Raw genomic sequence first — 23,703 nt, forward strand, 5'->3', positions numbered from 1 at the left:
AACCCAGAGGCAGATCCTGGGGACAGGAGGGGTGCAGCTGTGGGGAGGAGTTGGGCTGGGGACGGGGAAGGGAAGAAGGGGGAGGAGAGCTGAGGATGGGAGAGAGAGGGAGCTGGGGGGGGGGGTGGAGAGAGGAATGCAGAAATTGGAAGAAACAGAGAGGGCAGGGAGAGGCGATGGAGAGGGAGAGAGAAGGCGGAATTCAGAGGAAGGAGAAGGAGGAGTGGGGGGAATACAGAGCCGGGGGTGGGGTGAGAGAGCGAGCAGGGGAACTTCCCAGAGCAGGGGGGCTGGAGGAGGAAGGGGGAGGACAGGCCAGGGGGGGCAGGGGAGAAGGAGAAGCCAGGATTGGCAGCAGCAGCAAGGCAGACCGAGCACTGGGAAGGGAGTCTGTCTGGTGAGGGGGTGGGAGGAATGGCGGGAAGTGGGTGGAGCTGCCTGGCTCCGCTGTGACCTCAGAGCCCCTGGCCCAGCTTAGCCTGACATCAGCCCCTGCTCCCACACCCGCCTGCGCTTGGTCTTCAAATGCCCCCCCTCTGGCTCTCTGGCCACAGAGAGACTGGGAGAGCACGCCGGAGAGGAGAGGAGAGGAGAGGAGAGAGCAGCTGGACCTGCGGCGATGACACAGGTGCGTGTGTGCGAGGGAGCGAGTGATGGCTGCCACGTTGTGACCATGGGGGGATCCGTCAGAGTGTGAGTGTACCCCGGGTGTGCGGGCGAGTTTCCCCAGTGCACTCTTGTGCAGCGCCATGCGTGGGAGCTGTCCCATGGCCTGACATGTGACACGGACCTGTTTAGTACATGCTAACCTGTCTCTAGATCTGTGGGTGCTGGCGTTCCCTGGGAGAGGGAGAGACAGAGAGAAAAAGAGTGAGCAAGAGGGAGAGAGGGAGAGAGGAAGAGAGGGAGAGAGGAGAGCCGTCTGCCTGTGACATGGGAGTCCGGGTTTCTGTATTCAAGTGGATCTGAATGAAATCAGCTACTCTTGATCAATGAACGGGGCAATTTCCTGGCCTTCAATCTCGTCTTAGCTGATCGTTTTTTTCCCCTGAAACTTCTCCTTGTCTGAGCCTTGGTCTCAGCCCCACAGTGGGTGCTTGTCGCCACACGGGCACCTCTGTGCCGCCACTTCCTGCTGACAGGCGTGTGGCTGCCCGTTCGCCCCGGTGTGGCCCTTGGCAGGGGTCCTGGGATCGCTGTGTTGAGCCCAGGTGTGTGTGTGTCGTTGGGGGTTGTCCCATAGAGGGCGCTTCATTCTGCATGTCACCATGCATGAGCACATGTGTGTGTGGGGGTTCCACTCACATGTTCATCCGTGTCTCTGGAATCATGACCCTCCGGGTCCCTGCCTGGCTCTCTGACCCCTGGTGTGAATTAGGCTATCCCGGGGAACACGGGAGGAGCCAGGTTTTGAGGCAAAGTAGTAAGGAAGGAAGATTCTAGAAGGAAAAATACTGAGGGTTACTATGGAGCCATTAAGTGTCTGTAAGAAGCAGAATGTGAGCCCCGATGTGGGGGCACTCCTGAAGGTCCGTGGAGAAATGGAATTAAAAGATGAGTGTAGTGCTGGGGGTTGGGCGGTACTGCTCAGACACCCACGTCCATACGCTGTCTGCCCTCGGCTCCTGACCCCAGCTTCCCGCTGGCCCCATCCCTGAGAGGCAGAGTGGAAGTTAAACTGTTTGGGTCCCTGCCACCCATGTGGGAGCCCTGGCTTGTGTTCCCGCCTCGCAGGCACCCTTGGCTGTTAGCAACACTTGGGAAGTGGCCCTGTGGCTGGGACCTCCACTGCTTAAAATAAAAATGCTAGGCCGGCGCCTTGGCTCACTAGGCTAATCCTCCGCCTGTGGTGGCAGCACCCTGGGTTCTAGTCCCGGTTGGGGCGCCGGGTTCTGTCCCAGTTGCTCCTCTTCCAGTCCAGCTCTCTGCTGTGGCCCGGGAAGGCAGTGAAGTATGGCCCAAGTGCTTGGGTCCTGCATCCGCATGGGAGACCAGGAGGAGGCGCCTGGCTCCTGGGTTTGGATTGGCATAGTGCACCGGCTGTAGCGGCCATTTGGGAGGTAAACCAACGGAAGGAAGACCTTTCTGTTCTCTCTCTCACTAACTCTGCCTTTCAAAAAAAATAATTAAATAAAAATAAAAAAATAAAAATGCTAAAACATAGATTTACAATAATGAAAAATTCTTTAAAATGTGTTTTTTAAAAAGCCCTTTATTTTGGTGCAAAAAATTGAAATCCATGCATAGTTCTCTCATAACTCACATTTAAATGAGCTTTTTGAAAATTGCTTCCTATGACTGCAAATTTTCTCGTAGTCATACATGTTGTCATGTAGCATCAGCCATAAACATGTATAAATCAATATTTATTTATTTATTTATTTAAAGACAGAGTTACAGAGAGGCAGAGGCAGAACCAGACAGATAGAAGTCTTCCATCCACTGGTTCACTCCCCGGATGGCCACAACGGCCAGGGCTGTGCCGATCCGAAGCCAGGAGCCAGGAGCTTCTTCCAGGTCTCCCACATGGGTGCAGGGACCCAAGGACTTGGGCCATCTTCCACTGCTATCCCAGGCCACAGCAGAGAGCTGGATCGGAAGTGGAGCAGCTGGGACTAGAACCAGCGTCCATATATAGCTGGCACTGCAGGTGGCAGCTTTACCCCCTGTGCCACAGCGCCAATCCCAGGGCACTAAAATTTTATTTTCATCTACCACGAAAAATTAGTCCTCTTATGGCTTTTTAAATTTTAAAATGTATTTATTTTTACTAATTTTAAAGGCAGAGAGACAAAGCCAGGCACACACAGAGAGAGAGTCTCCGTGGTTCACCACCGCAAATGCCAACAACAACCAGGGCAGGACCAGACTGAAGCCAGGAGCCTAGAACTCCTCTGGGTCGCCTGTGGGCAGCAGGGACCCAAGTATCAGAGCCGCCACCCCGGATTCCCAGGACACACAGCAGCAGGAGGCTCGCATCAGGAGCAGAGACAGGAGTTGAGTCCACACACTCCCACATGGGAGTGCTCCAGGCAGCGGCTTCCCCACTGCCCACCTTCTTTTGACTTAAAAGTTTGTAAAAACAGAAAGAAAAAAGAAAAGCAAAATCTAAGTTGGCAGGCTTTAGCAGTCCTTAGCATGCCAACCTGTGCTCTCAATTAAAAAAAAAAAACTTCAATATATAATCAATACAAAGTGACTAATGGGATATGTTACTCGCTTTTCCTAATTCACACTTTTCCTAATTCACACATTTCCTAATTCACACTTATTTATCACACATCTTGGTCCACTGTGACATCTTCATTGGGAATATTTGATCTGGATTTAGATTTAGTAAAATTGTAGTTGAAAAAGCATCATGTGTGTGCAACTTGTTGCAAACTCCAATAGCTGAATGGGGCACCAGTTTCTAAATTCAGATTACTAGGAACAGGGACTTGGCATAGGGGCTAAGACTCGGCTCAGGAAGCCCACATCCCCGGCTGAGTGCTGGGGGGGAGGGGGTGGGGGGTCCTGACTCCTCTTCTGACTCCAGCTTCCTGCTACTGCCTATGCTGGGAGGCAGCACAGATGTCTCCAGTCATCTCAGCCCCTGTCATCCACACGGGAGACCCCGATGGAGTTTGGGGCTCCTGGCTTTGACCTGTCCCAGCCCAGCTGTTGCAGGCATTTGGGGAGCGAACCAGTGGATGGAAGACAGCTCTCTGTCTCTGTCTCTCAACTGAAATTAACAATAAAAAAAAAACACAATTTAAATGAGTTAAAATCAAAGTTTGTTAAGGGTTTATTTATTTGACAGGCAGAGTTAGACAGTGAGTGAGAGAGAGGGGGGTGGGGGGAGGGAGAGAGGTCTTCCTTCCGTTGGTTCATGCCCCAAATGGCCGCTATGGCCGGAGCTACAGTGATCGGAAACCAGGAGCCAGGTGCTTCTTCCAGGTCTCCCATGCAGGTGCAGGTGCCCAAGCACTTGGGCCATCCTCCACTGCCTTCCCGGGCCACAGCAGAGAGCTGGACTGGAAAAGGAGCAACCAGGACTAGAACCCGGTGCCCAAATGGGATGCCGGCACCACAGGTGGAGAATTAACCAAGTGAGCCATGGCGCTGGCCCCCAAATCAAAGTTTTTTTAAAATCAGTTGCTCAGTCATTTTGGGCTGCATAGCCACATGTGGGTGATGCCAGCCTTGGACATCAAAGGTCCACATCTGAGTGACTGCTTCACCCTACAAAACGCCCAGGAGGCAGGAACTGGTGGCAGAGGGGGCAGCTCAGCTAGCAGGGGGCAGGAGGGCCGGGAGTCCTAATTCCCGTAGGGGTGCCTCGGGGCACCAGCTTCCTCATCTGCACCTGGAGATGGGAACAGTGCCTTCCTCACAGGGTGGCGTCTGGCAGGTGAACGGTGCTAACCACCCACTGGACAGATGAAAACCGCAAGGCACCCTTCCCCTCCCACCCAGGGTCCTTCCAGCAACACAGAGTGGGCACCTGGCCCTGCTGGAGGCAGGGTAGTGGAGAGGGTGAACCAGGCCAGGCCTCTGGGGAGTCAGAGAGGGGCCTCCTCCGCCCGGGAGCCGCTCTTCCTGAGCCAGCCACACCTCCTGTCTCACCTCCTCCCTGAGGGACAAAGTCCGTTATCTAAGGCTGCGGTTCAGCGGCTGGACGCAAGGTCCAAATCTGGGTTCCGGGTGGGACCTGAGCAGCTTGCGGCCTCTCTGTGTGACTCAGTTGTCCCACCTGTAAAATGGGGGTAATAATAATAATCCAAGTCCCTCCCTCCTAGATGCTGCCAGGTTAAAACGAGTTCATATAAAAGGCTTGGGACAGAGCCCGGGCCAAGTTCCTCAGCTGCTGTTTGTCAGATCAACCCTTATTCTGTGCGCCACCGAGGAGCAGGGTGGGAACCCCTTGCTGATTAACCCGTGATGCTCCGTTGTGGGTGAATTTTGCGCATGTTAAGAGGTGTCCAAAATGCGGGGAAAGTCGTTTGCATGAGACGGGATAAGATCAGCCATGGAACGCAGCTCCCTGCCACTATTAGAGGCGAATCTAGCAATGAAACCAACGTTTGTCCCGAAAAGAGACGTTACTGAGCGGCGGCCGGGTGGGGGAACCCAGGAGGTCTTCTCGGAAGAGGCGCTCAGAACTCCCCCTCCCTTCTCTGCGCCCCCCTGCAGGACGCACCCAAGCCCATCCCTGCAGTGCGCCGTTGCTCCGGCCTGGCCCGGCGGGTGCTGACCGTGGCCTTCGCTCTCCTCATCCTGGGGCTCATGACCTGGGCCTACGCGGCCGGCGTGCCGCTGGCCTCCGATCGCCACGGGCTCCTGGCCTTCGGCCTCTACGGGGCCTTCCTGTCTGCACACCTGGTGGCGCAGAGCCTCTTCGCATACCTGGAGCATCGGCGTGTGGCGGCGGCGGCGCGGCGCGCGGCGGCGCGGGGGCCCCCGGACGCAGCCACGGCCCGCAGCGTGGCGCTGACCATCTCTGCGTACCAGGAGGACCCCGCGTACCTGCGCCAGTGCCTGGTGTCGGCCCGCGCGCTGCTGTACCCACGCGCGCGGCTGCGCGTGCTCATGGTGGTGGACGGCAACCGTGCCGAGGACCTCTACATGGTCGACATGTTCCGGGAAGTCTTCGCCGATGAGGACCCCGCCACCTACGTGTGGGACGGCAACTACCACCAGCCCTGGGAGCCTGCAGCCGCGGGCGCGCTGGGCGCCGGCGCCTACCGGGAGGTGGAGGCGGAGGACCCCGGGCGGCTGGCGGTGGAGGCGCTGGTGAGGACGCGCAGGTGCGTGTGCGTGGCGCAGCGCTGGGGCGGCAAACGCGAGGTCATGTACACGGCCTTCAAGGCCCTGGGCGACTCGGTGGACTACGTGCAGGTGAGTGTATTTCTTTCCCGCCCTCGTTCTTGCGCGCACGCGGCGATTGGCCGTGCACCCGGTAGAGGGCAGTCGCTCGTGCGCCCCAGGTAGAGCCGGGTCTCCCTTGTCCGCCCGTCCGCTGTCATCTTTCCGTTCATTCCATAGGAGAGTCACTGGCTCACGTGTTCCGCCATCCACTGGCTCATTCCCCTTTCTGTCCTCTCTGCTTCCCTTCGCCGGTTCACCCGCCCATCCACCCACTCACCCAGCCGCGCAGTGCCTCATGTATCCACTGGGGCAGAGTTGTGTCCCTTCCCTCTCTCCTCCCTCTCTCCCTTCTTGGCTTCCATCTTCGGCTCATCCGCGTCCCACCTTTCCAGAATAGAGTTTCTTTTATTCCGTTAGTCACTCATTCACCCGCTGGGAGTTGAGATTCATTTAGTTACAAGTGACGTTAGTTTTCTGTAGCTGCATAGCAAATGGCCACACCCTTGGCAGTTTTGAAACAAAACTCACCGATCTCACAGTTTGCCAGTGTCTTGGGGGCCCTCTGATAAGTGTATTCCCAAGCTGTGTCTTCCTCTTGCAAACCCGTTCATTGTTTTAAAAAGATTATTTAACCTGAAAGGCAGAGCTATGGAGACAGAGGGGTTTTCCATCTTCTGCTTCACTCCCCAGAGGGCTGCAACAGCCAGGGCTGGGCCAGACGGAAGCCAGGGGCTTCTTCTGGGTCTTCCACGTGGGTGCAGGGGCCCAAACACTTGGGCCATCTTCCCCTGCTTTCCCAGGAGCATGAGCAGGGAGCTGGATTGGAAGTGGAGCAGGTGGGGCTTGAACCTGAGCCCTTATGGGAGGCCGGCGCTGCAGGCGATGGTTCATCCTGCTGCCCACAGCGCCAGTCTCCCGCACAGTTTACTTTCTGCAGCCACTGAACTTGTGCCAAGGCTAGCAAGAGGAGCATGTGTGTCCTCTTTGCAAGGGCTTGTGGGATTGGGTGAGGCCTGCCCAGGACGACCTCTGAGCAACTTAGAGCCAACAGATCGGGGGCTTTAACAGCACTGCAAAACACCTGCACCGTGTCCACCTGGGGCAGTGCAACTGCTGTGGCCGCAGCCGGTCAAACTCGCCACATTCTCTGGGTTAGAATCGAGTGACAGGTCTCACCCACACACCGTAGGAAGGTATTAAAGGAGGGCAGGGGTCTTAGACCCCATCTGAAAATGTCATCAGACCTTGAAAGTGACTTCAGAAATTCCAAACGACGTCCTGGTTGGCTGCTCTCATCCCCCCACCAGCGCCCCACCCCCAGGCGTCTCCCCTGAGTGTGTGTGTGGGGGGGGGTCTGGCCTGACCTCGGCCCCTTCCAACTCCCAGGTGTGTGACTCGGACACTCGGCTGGACCCCATGGCTCTGCTGGAGCTGGTGCGTGTGCTGGACGAGGACCCCCGGGTAGGGGCTGTCGGGGGAGATGTGCGTATCCTTAACCCCCTGGACTCCTGGGTCAGCTTCCTGAGCAGCCTGCGGTACTGGGTGGCCTTCAACGTGGAGCGGGCTTGTCAGAGCTATTTCCACTGTGTATCCTGCATCAGCGGGCCCCTGGGTGAGCAGGCCGGGGAGCTGGAGGGGTGGAGGCCGTGGGGGGAAGAGGCTGGGGTAAGGGTGGAGGGTGGTGGGATGTGGATGTGGCTTGAGGCTGGGGTAGGATGGGGCCAGGGTCGGGGCTGGAGCTGGGTTTGGGGATGGGGCTGAAAATAGATAGGAGCTCAGGAGGTGAAATTGGGGTGGCCTGGCGGTCACAGTGGGTGTGGCTCAGGGACAGTCAAGGTGGGATGGGGTTGGGGTTGAGGACGCCCTGGGGCTGAGATCCGGATTGCGATGATTGAGGACGGAGTAGGGGCTGGCGCTGGGGACCTTGTGGGTGGCAGCTGAGGCTGATGGCCCTGCACTGCCGTCTGCACCTAGGCCTGTACCGGAACAACCTCCTGCAGCAGTTCCTCGAGGCTTGGTACAACCAGAAGTTCCTGGGCACCCACTGCACTTTTGGGGACGACCGGCACCTCACCAATCGCATGCTCAGCATGGGCTATGCTACCAAGTAAGCTCAAGGGGTCGGGGCCGGGGCCAGGGTCAGGGGTTGGGGCCAGAGGTCAGGGTCAAGGGCCATGGGTCAGGGGCCAGTGGTCAGGGGTCAGGCACCAGGGTGTGTGTGAGAGAAAGAGGTCTCCAAATTCAAAAGAAATCACAGGACAATGGGCCGTACCAAGTGAGACCTTATAGGACTTGAGCGAAGGGGTGACACGGGACACCCCCCCCACCCCGTCCCCGGCAGCTGTTCTGAACACAGACCACAGGAGGCGAGGGGAGAGGATGCCCAGTCACTCAGGAAGGAGGCTGGACACTGCCAAGTAGTGTCTTCGGGGAGAGGACACTCTGACCGCTGGCCAGATGGCTTTGCACAAAGGGGGTGCTGGAAATCGCACGGGATTGATTAGTGATGTCTGCCACAGCCCCAGCAAGGGCACCAATGGTCCCAGCCAGGAACTAGGCTAGGTCCTGTGTCTCAATGCAGAGTGTTACTAATACGTTAGCGCTAGCATTAGTAATGGCGTGGACGACCACAGCCCCCTGAGTAATGACCCTGGGCGTGAGTCACCGTGCAAAGAGCTGGCAGCTAGCACCACCGCGCAAGGAGTGCACGCTGGTCCTCGGCGACTGGCGCTTCCCTGTCCTGGGCGTCCCCCAGCGCGCTGCGGGGTCCCCGCCGCCATGCACACCGCCCCCCTCTCCGTCTCGCCCCCGTGCGCAGGTACACGTCGCGGTCCCGCTGCTACTCGGAGACGCCCTCTTCTTTCCTGCGCTGGCTGAGCCAGCAGACGCGCTGGTCCAAGTCCTACTTCCGCGAGTGGCTGTACAACGCGCTCTGGTGGCACCGGCACCACGCCTGGATGACCTACGAGGCGGTGGTCTCGGGCCTCTTCCCCTTCTTCGTGGCGGCCACCGTGCTGCGGCTCTTCTACGCCGGCCGCCCCTGGGCGCTGCTCTGGGTGCTGCTGTGCGTGCAGGGCGTGGCGCTGGCCAAGGCGGCCTTCGCGGCCTGGCTGCGCGGCTGCGTGCGCATGGTGCTGCTCTCGCTCTACGCGCCCCTCTACATGGGCGGCCTCCTGCCCGCCAAGTTCCTGGCGCTGCTCACCATGAACCAGAGCGGCTGGGGCACGTCGGGCCGCCGCCAGCTGGCCGCCAACTACCTGCCGCTGCTGCCGCTGGCGCTCTGGGCGCTGCTGCTACTCGGCGGCCTGGCGCGCAGCGTAGCGCACGAGGCCGCGGCCGACTGGAGCGCGCCCTCGCGGGCGGCCGAGGCGCGCCACCTCGCGGCCGGCGCCGGCGCCTACGTGGCCTACTGGGTGATGATGCTGACCCTCTACTGGGTGGGCGTGCGCAGGCTGTGCAGGCGGCGGTCGGGGGGCTACCGCGTGCAGGTGTGAGGCCCGCCGAGCAGCCGGGCGGGGATTCTCTGGACCTCATTCCCACCCCCCAACCCTCTGTGAAGTCAGGGGGGTGGGCGGTGACACCAGACTCCGCAGGCTGGACTGAGCTGGGGCTGGGACTTCTGGGTATTTATTGATCAGGTGTGTAGGGGCAGGGGGAGGGGGAAGGGCCTCGCTCTCTCCCCGGTCTTATTTGATCTCTTCTTTGTACTGTGTGTTTAGGACATTAATAAAGAATTTTATTTATTTTCTGCCAAGCCCTCCTTGTCCCCGACTTTTTTTTTTTTTTTTAGAACTGAGGTGGTATCATTGAGAACTGGAGACTTGGGGCTCAGTCTCGGGTGCTGGCTGCTGGGACCTGGACAGGGGACAGGGGTTACCTTTTTGGAAAACAGAGACACTGATGCCATGGGTGCAGGCCCCCTTACGAGGGTTACTCATTCAGACACCAAGAGGCACCTGCTCTCTGGGTGGCCCTGGGGACCCTGCTGTCCCCCGGCTCCATCCACTGGGGCACCCTCCAAGGGAGTGGGCTCCGGCCTTCCCTCAAACACTCACTCCTAGCTAGCTTCCTCTCTCGCTGAGAAAATGAGTTTCCCCAAGCCCATCTTCCCACTCGCTTGCCTCTGTGCCCACACACACCACTGCCACGTCCTGTTCCCAGACTGAGCCGTCTGTACTGCTTGCCAGGGCCAGCCTGTCCCCCAGGGCACCAGCCCCATGGCCTTTAGGCCATGCAGAGACGTCACCAGGCAGTTCTTCCCCCAGTCCTCCGTCAATGCTTCTCGCCCATGGGCACCCAAACGTGCTGCTGCTCTCCCACCTCTGTGACTGTATCCCCCGGGGCCACTTCTCTTCCTACTCACAGCAAGGCTCCCTGAGAACTGTGTGTCCATGTTCTCTGCCACTCAAAGTGCTCAGCTAAATGGTTCTCAGGAAGGCCGGAGATTCGTGCAGCCATATCTCCATCATCTTGGGGCTTCCAGCACCCCCAGAAAGGAATTCCCTACCCACCGATGGGCACTCCTCATCCTGACATTTCTCCAGAACCTAGGCAGCCACGTACCTGCTGTCTCTCTAGCTTTACCGATGGCAAGAGTTCACAGAAATGGAGCCACCTGATGTGTCTGTGGCTGAATGGGGGCACTATGCCATTGGATGTCACCCGTGGCTAAGTGATAGTCCACATATGGATGTATCAGTGTTTGTCCACTTACCAGGCAGTGGCCGTTTGGGATGGTCCCTCTTTTTGGCCATTAATGAAGGTGCAAGTGTGAACATTCGTGTGCAAGGCTTTGTGTGCACACAGGTTCTTCATTTTCCTGGGATTAAACCTGGGGGTGCATTGCTGGGTCTCTCGGGTATTTTGTTTTCTGGAGGAACCGCTGGACTGTCTTCCACACGTGGCTGCACCATTTTGCATTCCCGCCAGCAATGGATGAAGGTTCCAATTTCTCCACGCTTGGTATTAACTGACACTTGGACTTCAGCCATCCTAACTGCTGTGACAGGTATCTCGCTGGTTTTGATTTGCATTTTCATAAAGAACTCGGGAGACTGATTCTCATTGACTTGTTTTTTAAAAAAATATTTATTTATTTGAAGAAGGGAGAGAAAGGGGAAAGGGAGGGAGGGAGAGAGAGAATCTTCTGTCTGCTGGTTCACTTGGCTGGGGCTGGTGCAGGCCAAAGCCAGGAGCCCAGAGCTCCAACTGGGTCTTCCACATAGGTGGCGGAGCCCAGACACTTGGCCCGTCCTCTGCTGCCATCCCTGGTACAGTAGTAGCCAGGAGCTGGGTAGGAAGCAGAGCAGCCAGGACTTGGACCGGTGCTCCAACACAGGATGCTGAGTTTGTTGGCTGTGCCACATGCCAGCTCCTCCTCTTGGCTCCTACACCTACGCCAATCCCATGTTTGCACTCCCCCACCACCACCACCACTATGGTCACAATGATAGGGTTAGGGTTAGGGTCACTGAAATGAACCAGCACCTCTCAGGCCCTCCGGTCCATAACTCAGCAGCGCGGGACCGTGCAGTCCCTCTCTCTTTCACAAACTTCCTTCCTTCGGCTTTCAGAATGCCCGAGGGGTTGCTTTCTGCCTACCCCGGCTTTTTGTTCCCGGTTCCTCTCCCTGAGGCTTCTCACCACTGGAGAACTCTCCTCCCACCTTCCCCGCTCCCCGTGTCACCTGTGCACCCAGTGTTGGGGCTCCATGGAGACGGGACTCCCACCCTTGCACATCCCAATGCTTCCGGACATGTTCCCTTGGACACACTCCTCGTCTCTCCTCCCCCAGTCCCTGTGAGCCCTGCCCCTCTAACCGGCCCCCTATCTCAGTAAACACAGGTGCATCCCCCAAGCTGCTCAGCTCAAGAATGTTACAGTGTGACTGTCCATGAGGGCAGCCACCACCACGTGGGAGTATTTCATTCATTCATTCATTCATTCAGCCAATCATGTGCCAAGCACCTGCAACATTGTTCCCAGGCCAAACTGTGACCGAGTTAGGAAGAGTTAGGAAGACCCCAACGTGGGCTTCCACAACCGCTGGTGGCACAGAGCAGCAGCTATTTCAATGCTGACTGGTTGTAACTACCCAAGATTATCGGTTCAGACCCTCGGCTGCTCTGAGCACCTGTCGTGGGCTTCAAGGCCATGTGCGACTGGCATGGCCAGCGGGGACAGGCTCAGCACACCTGCACGGGGCACGCTTCTCAACCTTGTCCTGTGTGTGTCTTCCTCTGTCTATTCAACCAGTGCCTTTAGAAAAAGCTTTTATGACCCACCAGGACATGTAAGCAAGTGTTGCCAAGTGACATGAGTCACCGCTGTGAGAACCCCCGACTTTGGAACTATGTCAGAGAGACATGCGGGTGCCCTTGGAACCCACTACTGGGCACCGCAGCTAGCGTGAGGCCCCCAGACCTGTGGATTTGACACTGACCCCGGGTGGTTGGTTTCAGAGTTAAATTGAATATAGGACACTCGGTTGGTGTCTGGACAGCTGTTAAATCAGTTCATGGCAGGGGAAGGAGGGGACCTACCACACTTGGAGCCAGCAGTGCTCCTGTGCCGTCCACTAGAATCTAACGGGCGTGATGGTACCATTTTCTGTATAATCTGACTTCTGTTACAGCTCCTGGAAATGCCTGGTGGGGCCAGTGCTGTGGCACAGCAGGTTAAAGCCCTGGCTGTGGCGCTGGCATCCCATATGGGTGCCAGTTCAAGTCTCCGCTTCTCCACTTCTGATCCAGCTCTCTGCTATGGCCTGGGAAAGCAGTAGAAGATGGTCCAAGTCCTTGGGTCCCTGCACCCACGTGGGAGACCCGGAAGAAGCTCCTGGCTCCTGGCTTCAGATTGGCTCAGCTCCAGCCATTGCAGCCATTTGGGGAGTGAACCAGCAGATCGAAGACTGCTCTCTGTCTCTACCTCTCTGCACCTCTATCTTTCAAATAAATAAAATAAATCTTAAAAATACACACACAGACAGAGAAAGAAAATGCCTGGCAGGGCCGGCGCTGTGGTGCAGCAGGTTAAGCCCTGCCTGCAGTGCCAGCATCCCATACGGGCACTGGTTCGAGTCCCACCTGCTCCACTTCCAATCCAGCCCTTTGCTAATGTGCCTGGGAAAGCAGCAGAAGATGGCCCAAGTGCTTGGGGCTCTGCTACCCATGTGGGAGACCTGGATGGAGCTCCTGGCTCCTGACTTCAACCTGGCCCAGCCCTGGGTTTGTTGCAGCCATCTGGGGAATAACCCAGTGGGTCAAATCTCTTTCTCTCTCATTAAGTCTCTCCATAACTCTGCCTTTCAAATAATCTTTTTTAAAAAATGCCTGGCACACACTAAGTGCTCAAAAAATATTCTGTGAATGAACACATCGCCGAAGGGGGCGGCGTCAGCCTACAGGAGTGAGCAGATGCAGGAGGCGCTCCCCCTTTTAGGCAGGGAAGACAAGCAGCAAACAAACACCCAGTGGACAGTGGGTCTGGACAGAGCCTCACAAACAGGCCAAAAGGGGGTCAAACACTCACAAGCCCAGAAGGCCACAGGTGAGCTGTGACCTGGGCAAGGAGAGGAAGGTGGGTCCTTGAAGTTGAAGTTTAAAGCAGCAGGGAATGGCGCTGAGGTTTGCATGATAAAGAACCAAAAAAAAAAAAAAAAAAAAAAAGGAGGTGGGGCGTCGAAGTAGCCAGGAGATGAGGCCAACGGAATAAACACAGGGCTGGCCTCCCGGAGTCGTTATGGGGATTAACTGGGTTAATGAATTGTGATGGCTGCTCCAGGGAGTTCATCATTGAATTAATATATATATACATATATATAAAATCCTAGGCAGGAAACTGTATCTGTCGGGACCCTGGAGAGAGAGCGCGATCCGGAGGAACCCCAAGGTGGAAAGGTCAGAGGCGACAGGGGCACTGACCGAGGCCAGGGAGCTCAGCACCCCTCAGGACTCACAGGGCCCCGAAGGCTGCGGCAAGGAACCCGATTCGGTTCCAGCGGTCACAGGGAGCCGCTGGAGGACGTGAGGCCGCGCCGCGCCCCGCCACAGGGGAGAGAGCGCTCCCGCCGCACTGCGCAGACCGGCCTGCAGTGGGAGGCGGCCAGCCGAGCGGCTGCCACGGGGAGCCTGCGCAGAGCTGGCCGCGGCTGGGCCCCGAGGGAGGGAGGGCGGCCGCATCGCAAGGGCTCGGCTTGGTGGAGCAGGAGGAATTAACCAGGACTCTGGTTGCTCCTGCTGGCAGGCGGGTCTTGGGGCGCCGCCTGACTCCCGCCCCCAGCCCCCGCCCAGCCACCACCTCCAGAGAAAGGAATCTGGAGCTAAAACATATCCTTTATTGGGGGGGGGGGGGAGGGGGGGCAGAAACAGAGACCTTTGTCAGCTGCCACTTAGGTACCACCGAATGAACACCCTGGGGAAGCAAGCGGCAGGTGTGCGCGTTGGAGGGGGTGCGCGGGGGGCCCGGAGCCCAGGGCGGCCGACCCCGGGAACTCACCACGCCAGCAGGGTCGCGCTCGCGGCCGCCACGGCCGCCACGGCCGCGAGCAGGCACAGGTTGCTCGGGGTCAGGGCCTCGGGCCTGGCCAGCAGCTCGCCCAGGCTGGGCGCCCAGGGCTCCAGCAGCTCGGCGTCCCGCGGGGCCCAGCGCAGCACCTCCCGGAACGCGACCTGCAGCTCGGTCTCGGCGCGCGGGGGCGGGCCGGTCACTGCGCCGGGGCGGTGGGGTGGGGTGGTGCGCGCGTCAGCCGGGGCCGAGCCCCGCGCGCCGCCCGGCCCTGGCCCCGGCCCCGGCCCCGGCCCGCAGCGCGCCCGCACCATTGAGGAAGAAGTAGAGCCGCGCCAGCAGGCGCTGGTCTTGCTTAATCACGCAGGAGAAGGTCCCGCTGTGCTTGGACTGCACCGGTCGGATCCGCGCCAGGTACCCGTGCGCCCCCGGCACGTCTCGGAAGTAGTTCACGTCCTGAGTGCGGAGCTGCGGGACCGTGGGGCGCCCGTCCTCGCCGGGTACAGACAGCTCCGCCCCCAGGGCGTTGACCCTGCCCCCAGCTCGAAGAAAATCCCTTCCCCTCGCTCCATAAATCCTGCATCCTCCTGAGCTCTCACGAAGCCTGAATCCAAACCGAGCGCCCCGCAGGTGCCATCACCTGCCGTGGCCAGACCCTCCCCGCAGCCGGTCCCGCCCCGACTCACACCTTCCGCGAACTTCCAGGAGTAGGCGATCTCCTCCTGGGGCAGCTGATAGTTCACGACGCAAGGGAACATGGCCTGATCCCCGCGAGGCACCATCACGTCCCGAACTGAGGACCGGCCCCGGGTCACGCCCAGGCCCCGCCCCCAGACCCGGACCCCGCCCCGGGCCACGCCCTCCCGGGGGCTCGCACCTGGGCAGTCCAGGGGGAGGTCGCAATCGCGCGAGTAGCACCCGCGGCAGCGGAAAAGCCGGGCGAAGTCCTGGAGGCCTGCGGAGCAGCCCCGCTGCGTGTCCCCTGCCTGGCCTAGCCCGCGGCCATGCGGTCACGTCGGCCAGGTAGCCGCTCCGCACTCCTGTGGGCTCGTGTCGGCCCTCGGGCCCGCCTCCCACAAGTTTCCGTGCGCTTTCTCCCCCGGGGCCCTGAACCCCACCCGCGCTCTCCCAGCTGCTGTCCCAGGTTCCTGCCCCCGACCGCCTCCCTTCCGTGCGATCCCGGGCTTAGGATTCCATCCTTACCGCACGGAGGGATGCAGGCCTGGGCTGGGGGGAGGGGAGGGGGGAGAGGGCACGCGTGACTCATCTGCGGGGCGCAACAGGGTCCCCACCTGAGCCCCGTGGAGGATGCAGGTAGGCCGGGTGCACCCCTCGCAGGGTCAGCCCTCGGTGGCCCGGGGAGGAGGGGCTAGACCCTAGGCGGCCCAGGTAGGGAGAAGGCGTGGCCAGGTGCCACGTGGTCCAGTAAAGGAGCGCGCAGGCCCGGCGGACCCCGACACCCAGGGCGAGGCCTGAGCGAGTCAGTCGGGAGCATCTCAAGTGGGGCTCCCGAAGGCGGGGAACCCTTCACCGCAGGGGCAGGTGCCACGCAGTCCACACTCGCCCACCAAGGATCTCGGATGGAATTAGAGGTGCGGGGAGCAGCCGTGGGGTTTTCTCATGTGTGTGTGTGTGCGCGCGTGTGTGGGCAGAGGCGGCGTGTGCCTTACCTTGTTTAAGCTGTAAAATGGCATTTTTCATTTTCCTAGCTGCACCAGCAAAGCCAATCCTGTAAGAGCCTGGAGGGAGGAGGGGGCCCCTGTGGTCAGGGCTCAGCGCCAGCATCCGTGCCCAGTCCCCAGGCCCTCTCCTCCGGGAGTGTCTCCTCCCCTCCCACCACTCTGTGTACACTGAGGGCTGCCAAGCCCCCCAGTCTCCAGTCTCTCTGACACAAAGCCTTCCCAGCATCTATCCAGTTGGGGAACCAGGAGTCCCTCCCCAAGGCCAGGCAGCCCTACCTGTGTGTGACCTAGCTCTCCCCTCCCCCGCCGGGGGGCTCCAGCCCTACTGCCCACCTTCTATTCCCTTAATACGCCAAGACCCACATTCCCGAAGGTCGGTGCACCTGCTGGCTTCCAGTTCTCCACATCTTTCCCCTGGCTCATCCTGAGGTGTGACACCTCGAGTCTCTCCCACCGCCACAGACATAACCAGGCCCCCTGTATCACTCACAGGCCTCCGTCCTCTCATGGCTCCTGCCAGTCCATAACTGCATGTATCTATATACGCATGTATCTATACACGCGGAAACCGCCCGGGTCTGTGTCATGAGTGTGTCCTTTGCTCAGGGCTATCGGCCTCAGAATCCAGGAGGCGGCCCCGAGGCTTCTTAAAAAGCACCCAGCGGGGCCAGCGCCATGGCTCACTTGGTTAATCCTCCACCTGCGGCGCCGGCAACCCACACCCTACTTCGGAGTCCTGCGCTTCAGACCCACTTCCGGACCGCAGCTGCAGACCCTGGCGGCAGCAGCTATGGCTTAAGAGACTGGGAGTCTCTCTCTCTCTCTGCCAGTTTAAAAAAAAAAAATGAAATTCAGCCCCCGGATGTGTTGTATTTGGCCTGGAAAGTCCGATGAACTTGTTGCCAACATTTAACATTTGGGAAACTCACAGAAAATGTTTGGTATCTCTTTTAAAAAAATTGGAAGAGCTGTCACACAGAGACCACATTAGCACAAGGCAGTAATTAGCTGGGGCTTAGTAACAGCCACACCCTTTAAATAGGACCGGCTCCCATCATCCGCCGGCCGCAGCCCCCAGCCCCCAGCCCCTCCGCGCTCCCACGTTCTGTCACTGCCGTCGCAGCCGTGACCATCGTAATGGCCTCCGGACGGTTAAGGGTCCGTGGCTTTTTCCAGCAGAGGAAGTGGACTTCTGGGTGGAAGTGGTTTTGGAAATCAGGGAGGTGGTGGGCTGAACGGCGCCCCCACCACACACACACACACACACAAGCACACACGCCGGGGGCCCCCGTCCTCAGCATGTATGTATTAGGGGGTCTTGATAGAGGAGCTTGGGTTAACACGAGGCCATGGGAATGGGCGCTCACGCAGGATGGCCGGACACCCAACTGGGATGCGCCAAGGGAAGAGCAGGGAGGAGCCAGCCCCGCAGCCCCAGGAGGAAGCGCCCCTGCGGGCACTGCTCCTTGCCTGTGAAACACTGAGTTTCTGTCTGTAGGCCACCTCACCAAAGCTACTTTGCATCAGCAGCCTGAGCAAACTAACTGGCAGGAATTGTCGGTGGCCTCCAAATACCGCTCTTTCACTTAAAAAAAAAAAATCCCCCACCCAAAAGACTTAAAGACTTCAAGTCCTGGGTTCCCTTGGTGCTAGATGTGGGCACGTGACCAAGTTGTGGCTAATGAGTAAGTGGGAGCGTCACCGGTGAGTCCCAGGCAGCAACGTAAAAAGGGAGGTAGTGCCATCCTATTCCTCCCTTCCCCTTCTCGAATGTGCAGCCTGAAACTTGGGTCTGATGGCTGGAGCTCCAGCAGCCATCCAGGACCGTGAGTGAGGACACAGGTTGTTCCCTGGGATGGTAAAGCAACAAAGAGGCGGGAGCTCAGGTTGCCCAGGAAGCTGGAGTTGCCGCGTTAGCCGTAAGCGTCTACTTCAAGACATATTTGACATGGAGAAGTCTGCTGACGCCACTGTGGGACTGGTCCCTCTGCGACTTAAAGCCACAGGTAAAAGGACAGAATGAGGGTCTTGGCGGGACAGCGGCTGAAGTGACAACTGTTTCTAGGCACCCGCTCAGGGAGTGACAACTGTTTCTAGGCACCTGCTCAGGGAGAGTGAGGCCGACAAGTGGCTTCAAACTGAGGTCTTTCCTTGGCCACAAAGCGGAAGCGTGGCCTTGGAGAGGGCAGGATGCAGAGGACGTGGCCAGAGGGTGCGGAGACCCTGCAGGAATCAGCATGGAACATCTGGGGGCCGACCCAAATGACTCACAGCGGGGGTGAGGGGGAGTGGGACATACCAAGTTGAGTGTAGGATAGGGGCGGGTGGGCTTATCTATCTTCAAAGCCGTGGGAGTAGGGATGGGATGGACAAGGGGTGTGGGTTACATCAAGGAACCGTAAGGGGAATGGTGGATATTGTGTTGCCTCCCCCCAAAACTAAATACTAATGAGCTCCGATTAACGGGACCCACTGCTTTGAGTACCGGCTCCTCCAATCACAAGCCCTCCGTCCTGTGTGGCCTTGGCCAAGTCACTTGACCCTCCTGACTTGGACCCTCACTCATAAAACGCGGCTGACAGCAGTGTCTCCGTCTCTGGGCGTGAGCGAAATGCCACACAAGGCGAAAGCATCCTCATCCGAAACCACGTCACGGCATCGTGGAGCGAGGGCAGGAGGTGGTGCGTCCGAGTGTTTGGAACAGTGCCTCGCAGGTAGCGAGCGCTCACCACGGCGGGCCATGACTATTGCCCCCTCCAGCTGGGGAAAGGCAAACTGAGACAGACACGGGGAGCTGGTCACCAGGCTCACATGCGAACCACGCCGGTGGGCTGCGGCGCCTGCACACCTGCCACGAGTGGTAGACATGGCAAGAGCCCGGGGGGACAGGATTTAAAAATGCTTAATTTGGCTCAAGAAACTTCAAGGGTGGGCCGGCGCCGCGGCTCAATAGGCTAATCCTCCGCCTAGCGGCGCCGGCACACCGGGTTCTAGTCCCGGTTGGGGCGCCGGATTCTGTCCCGGTTGCCCCTCTTCCAGGCCAGCTCTCTGCTGTGGCCAGGGAGTGCAGTGGAGGATGGCCCAAGTGCTTGGGCCCTGCACCCCATGGGAGACCAGGAAAAGCACCTGGCTCCTGGCTCCTGCCATCGGATCAGTGCGGTGCGCCGGCCGCAGCACGCCGGCCGCCAGCCGCGGCGGCCATTGGAGGGTGAACCAACAGCAAAGGAAGACCTTTCTCTCTGTCTCTCTCTCTCACTGTCCACTCTGCCTGTCAAAAAAAAAAAAAAAAAAAAAGAAAGAAACTTCAAGGGGCCAGTGCTGCGGGGTAGTTAGGCTAAGCCTCCACCTGTGGCGCCAGCATCCCATATGGGCGCCGGTTCTAGTCCTGGCTGCTCCTCTTCCGATCCAGCTCGCTGCCGATGCGCCTGGGAAAGCAGTGGAAGATGGCCCAAGTGCTTTGGCCCCTGCACCGGCCTGGGGGGTGCAGAAGAAGCTCCCGGCTCCTGGCTTTGGATCGGCACAGCTGTGGCCATTGCAGCCATTTGGGGAGTGACCCAGCAGATGGAAGACTTCTCTCTACCTCTGCCTCTCTCTGTAACTCTGCCTCTCAAATAAATAACTACTTTTTTTAAAAAAGAAAATAAATTCTGAGATCTCTGCAGCTTTTTCAAACACACACTCTCCCTGAACTTTTTGAAGACCCCTACAGGCCTGGATTTCAACAATCTTTCACAGTAAAATAAAAGTACCTGTTAACTCGAATCTTTGCGTAACTTTTGGAAGCTCCCCCCTCCCCCCCGCTACCCTCTTTTCTATACACACTGAGAATTCTCTTATCCAAAATGCCTGAGGCCAGAGTGTTTCGGAGTTTGGAAACCCCTGGATACACACAGGAAGACGTCTTGGGGATGGGACCCGGGTTTCCCAACAGAAGACGCGGTTATGTTTCATATACACCTTATTCGCGTGGCCTGAGGGTAATCTACACTGTCCTGGCTGTGAGCTGTCCCATGAGGTCAGGGGTTCAGTTCTGCAGGTGAGGTAGCACGCCGACGTCGGAGGTTTTGGATCGGGGAGGGTGCTATGGATTGCGTAGGAATGGGCTTCCCACAACTCGCACCGGTGTTTACACTGTGCGGTCTTTATGCCTGATGAATAGGGGTGGACTGCTGATCTCAGTATGGTGGATCCGTGCGAGGTCTGTGGGGTGGGGTGGGGAGGCGTGCTGTGCGGGGTGGGGGTCTCGAGAGAGAAAGAGAGAGAGAGAGAGAGAGAGAGAGGGTTGATCGGCCGGCATGAGCAGCCTCCTCCGATGCCAGGCTCTGGGGCCACTGCTTCGGAATTGTAGCCTCCAAACTGCAGGCTGAATGAAGGATTTTCTCCCCAGAGGTCCCCGTCGGATGTCCGAGTTGAAGCAATGAAACACGGGCTCACGCAGAGGACGCTGGGAGGTTCAGATTTCACTTCTCAACCAGGGGTCTCACCATGGCTGCCCACGCCACCTGCCGCCACCAGGAGGCAGCACTAACTGCGCCCTAGGGCACCTCTCTGGGCCTCCCGGGTCTGCCCAGCCCCTCACCAGGGTGCGCCCGTCCTCTGATGTCTGCTCTCCCTCCTTCCCGCCCCGCTGGGCTTCCACAACTGGCCCGAGCCACCTCTGGCCATCTTCTCAGTGGTCTCCCACCTTTGGCCTGGCCCCCATGGCTACCAGAAGGATCCTGTTACACCCTAAGCGGGATCCTGTCTCTCCGGGTAAAACCCTCCAACAGACTCCCCCGTGTCAGAAGCAGAAGATGGAGGCCTGGGGCTGCGGCATCCATTCCCGAAACGTGTTCCCGCATCACCAGCAAACTGGGCACTGAGTCCACGGTCAGGCCCCACCCCAGATCTCCCGGTCAGGAACACTGGGAGGGGGCCCTGCAATCTGCATTTTAACAACCTCCCAGGAGACTGTGCACCAGGGCTCAAGAAACAGGGATCTGCTACCTGCCGGCATCTGCCCTGGCCCCAGGCCCTTTGCACCTGTCCTCCTCCTCAGCTTCAAACTCCTTCCCCAGATTAGGGTCTGTGTGACCCTGTCACCCTTGTCCAGGTCTCTGCACATCTGCACCTCCCCTGCCCGCCCACCAAAAACAATGACCCCGCTCTCTTCCTGTTCCCTTTCTCTCCCCACTGAGCACCCATGACCAACTGACACAGCAACCAGCCCCCTGATCATGTCTGTTAGATGTCCCTCCCCAGCCCCCACCAGGCAACCCCCGGCACAAGCAAGCCGAGGGCAGGCGGTTGGCAGTGTGGCCTCGGCTGCGTCCACGCTCACTGCTACCAGCTTCTCCCAGCCTCGGGGTCTCCTTCTGGTGCGAGCTGCCCCTGCCCCTCCCCGACTCCCCAGCCAGCACCCTCGGATCCTGTTATACTCTAAGTGGGATCCTGTCGGCAAGGCTCCCGCCGACTTTCCAGCGCACCCAACACCAGGTATCCAGCTCCCCCCGCCCCGAGCCCCGCACCTCTCCCAGCCACCAGCCCTGCTGCATCCTGGCTGTGTCACCCAGCAACATCATCTCCCAGGTGGTCCACAGCCCCTCGGGGAGGAGCAGGACCCTGTGCACTGTCCTCCAACCCACCCAAAGAGCTCTTCAGTCCCCAGCGCCATCACTGCAGTCCTGCACGCCACCCTCCAGCCCTGCAGCACCCCCCCACCCCTGCCCCTGCCCAGGCCTCCCCACCCCCAACCCCACGGCTCTGGCCTGGACCCCTCAGCCCAACCTGCACTCTCTCCCTCTCCAAGACTTAAACAGCCAGACAAGACGGTCTACACAGGGAGAAAGGGCACTTCCCAAAATCCCGTGCGCCCTCTCTGGCTCTTCAGTTCTCCAGGTCTCCCCCTCTGGGGGAGGGAGATTCACAGCCCAGGTCTTCTCCACGTTGGGCCCTGGACACCACCCTGCACGGATGGGGCCATGTCCGTCCTACCACGGGGATCTTTGATGCAGAGTTAGCGGGCAAGCGCAGGAGCCTTCAAGAACAACCGCACCTGCGGGCAGCAGCCCTGAGCCGCTGCTGGCCCTCAGGCACGGCCAGTCCACCGTGAAACAGGTGTCTCGGGGCCTCCACCTGGTACTCGGCCCCTCCTACAATCCGGCACGCTGTCGGAGTGGGCGCCGCACGGCTGCGCTGGCTAGCATGAGGGCTGCTGGTGCTGCCCCTCGGCTACACCGAGGTCCCTGTGCACGGCCACCAGCTGAATGGCCCTCGATTCTTCTCACCTTTGCCCCCGACTATCCTCATGCATCCAAACGCGGCGTGGCTTCAGCCCGACAAGCACGCGTGTGCGGGTCTCACCCCTGGGGAAGACAACCTTCCAGCCTCTCTCTCTCCCTCTCTCTCCCTCCCTCTCTCTCGCTCTCTGCCATCCTGGCAGGCTGGGAGACTGTCCCACTTTGCAGCCGCGTAAGGTGACACTGGACACGGGTGACGACACGTCCAGAGCCTCACAGCAGTCAGAGCGGGAGCCACAGCCAGGTCAGAACCACCTGGGCCTGAACCCGACGGCGCGTGAGGTTCCGTCCGCCCCATCGGGTGGGCGCCTCTGCCCTTGGAGAGCTCCTCGGCCGGCCGCTCCCCTTCCGAGTGACCCGCTCCACCCGCACACAGCCAGCTCCCTGGGGGCCTCAAGCCCTGGCCTCCCGACCGGCTCACTCACCCCCGGCAGCGGCCAGCTCCTGGAGGGAGTGGGTCATCTGGGTGAACGTGTCATGGAGGTGGCTTTTCTCATCATAGTCTGGGGGAGGGCGGGGTGGGCAGGGGCTCCATCTCCGGGTCTCTGTACGTCCCCACGCCCCTCCCCGGGCCTGGGTCTCTCTCTCCCTCCCCCTGGGCAGTCCTCACTGATCTCCACGTCCGAGAGTGTCTTAAAGGCAGCCGTGAAGGCCGCCTCGCACTTGTCGATCTCGGGGCCCGGCCTCCCAGCAAACATGTGGCAGAGGCGGAGGCGCTGGCTGTAGGTGGTAAAACAGAGCAGACAAGCCCCCGCGGGCACACCGAGGGCCAGCAGGGCAGCGAGGACCCGGATGGCCATCCTGGACAGAACCTGGTGACCTCTGTGATGTCACTGCAGGGGGGGAGGGGCCTGTGGCCTGAGGTCAGAAGGCTTTGCGGCTGAGCCGGGCGCCAGGCTCCCAAGAACCTCACCTGTGACCCTGGACGTCCTCACAGGTTAAAGGGTCTCAGGGACCCAGAGGCCGGCAGCGCGGTGTTCGGTGGCCCCAGCAGGCCCGGGCATGGGGGCAGGCAGGCATCGGGCAAGGTGGAGATGGGCAGAGACCTCGTGAGCGCCAGGGGGCAGAAGGCAGCCCCAGGCAGGCCGGCAGAAACAGTCCCAGAGCCCCCAGGACATCAGGGACAGGGAATCCGGAAGTCCCCAGACCCGGGGGGTCTCAGAGACACGACCCCAGCAGATTCCTGGGAGCAGCAGAGGGGGGAGGGGTGCAGGGGCAAGGCCAGAGGGCAGGTCCCGGGGTCCCCGCCGGCCCCCGGCCCGTGCAGGGCGCAGCCTGGGGAAAGCTAGGAGGCCGTATAGTCATCTCCTCGGGTGTCCTCCTCAACTATACAACCTCCTACCTCAGCCCGGGGGGCGCGGCGGCCGGGGGGCCGGGGGGCCGAGCCG

The 23,703-nt window shown here is 59.5% G+C and overlaps 2 protein-coding genes across 4 annotated transcripts; one reads left to right on the forward strand and one right to left on the reverse strand.

Moving 5' to 3' along the window:
• The first annotated feature begins 325 nt into the window (after positions 1-325).
• HAS1 (hyaluronan synthase 1) lies at positions 326-13,796 on the forward strand. The gene is made up of 5 exons (XM_051836595.2): positions 326-628; positions 5,176-5,880; positions 7,237-7,462; positions 7,825-7,957; positions 8,669-13,796. Exons 1-5 carry the CDS (start codon positions 620-622, stop codon positions 9,342-9,344), a joined length of 1,749 nt encoding a protein of 582 aa, XP_051692555.2. The 5' UTR covers positions 326-619; the 3' UTR covers positions 9,345-13,796.
• Positions 10,923-23,285, reverse strand: SPACA6 (sperm acrosome associated 6). 3 transcript variants are annotated; one of them, XM_070062563.1, is made up of 9 exons: positions 22,926-23,285; positions 22,741-22,818; positions 16,026-16,094; positions 15,559-15,582; positions 15,233-15,310; positions 15,042-15,148; positions 14,667-14,823; positions 14,347-14,557; positions 10,923-14,262 (listed from the first exon to the last, which is right to left on the reverse strand). In XM_070062563.1, exons 1-9 carry the CDS (start codon positions 23,113-23,115, stop codon positions 14,229-14,231), a joined length of 948 nt encoding a protein of 315 aa, XP_069918664.1. In that variant the 5' UTR covers positions 23,116-23,285; the 3' UTR covers positions 10,923-14,228. The 3 variants fall into 3 exon arrangements, with proteins under 3 accessions (XP_069918664.1, XP_069918665.1, XP_069918663.1); XM_070062564.1 differs by lacking the exon at positions 15,233-15,310; XM_070062562.1 differs by having other exon boundaries at positions 15,042-15,310.
• Positions 23,286-23,703: the final 418 nt, after the last annotated feature.

The sequence above is a fragment of the Oryctolagus cuniculus genome, chromosome 18 (genome assembly GCF_964237555.1).
Source record: "Oryctolagus cuniculus chromosome 18, mOryCun1.1, whole genome shotgun sequence".
Classification (NCBI taxonomy): domain Eukaryota; kingdom Metazoa; phylum Chordata; class Mammalia; order Lagomorpha; family Leporidae; genus Oryctolagus; species Oryctolagus cuniculus.

Bases quoted from the DNA above. Each gene is read 5' to 3' on its own strand.
- HAS1 (XM_051836595.2), top strand. The intron at 5,881-7,236 runs GTGAGTGTATTT...TCCAACTCCCAG, and splicing joins ACTCGGTGGACTACGTGCAG to GTGTGTGACTCGGACACTCG. The intron at 7,958-8,668 runs GTAAGCTCAAGG...CCCCGTGCGCAG, and splicing joins AGCATGGGCTATGCTACCAA to GTACACGTCGCGGTCCCGCT.
- SPACA6 (XM_070062562.1), bottom strand. From the start codon at position 23,115: ATGGCCATCCGGGTCCTCGCTGCCCTGCTGGCCCTCGGTGTGCCCGCG. The intron at 22,819-22,925 runs GTGAGGACTGCC...GCCCTCCCCCAG, and splicing joins ACTCTCGGACGTGGAGATCA to ACTATGATGAGAAAAGCCAC. The intron at 16,095-22,740 runs GTGAGTGAGCCG...TCCTCCCTCCAG, and splicing joins GGAGCTGGCCGCTGCCGGGG to GCTCTTACAGGATTGGCTTT.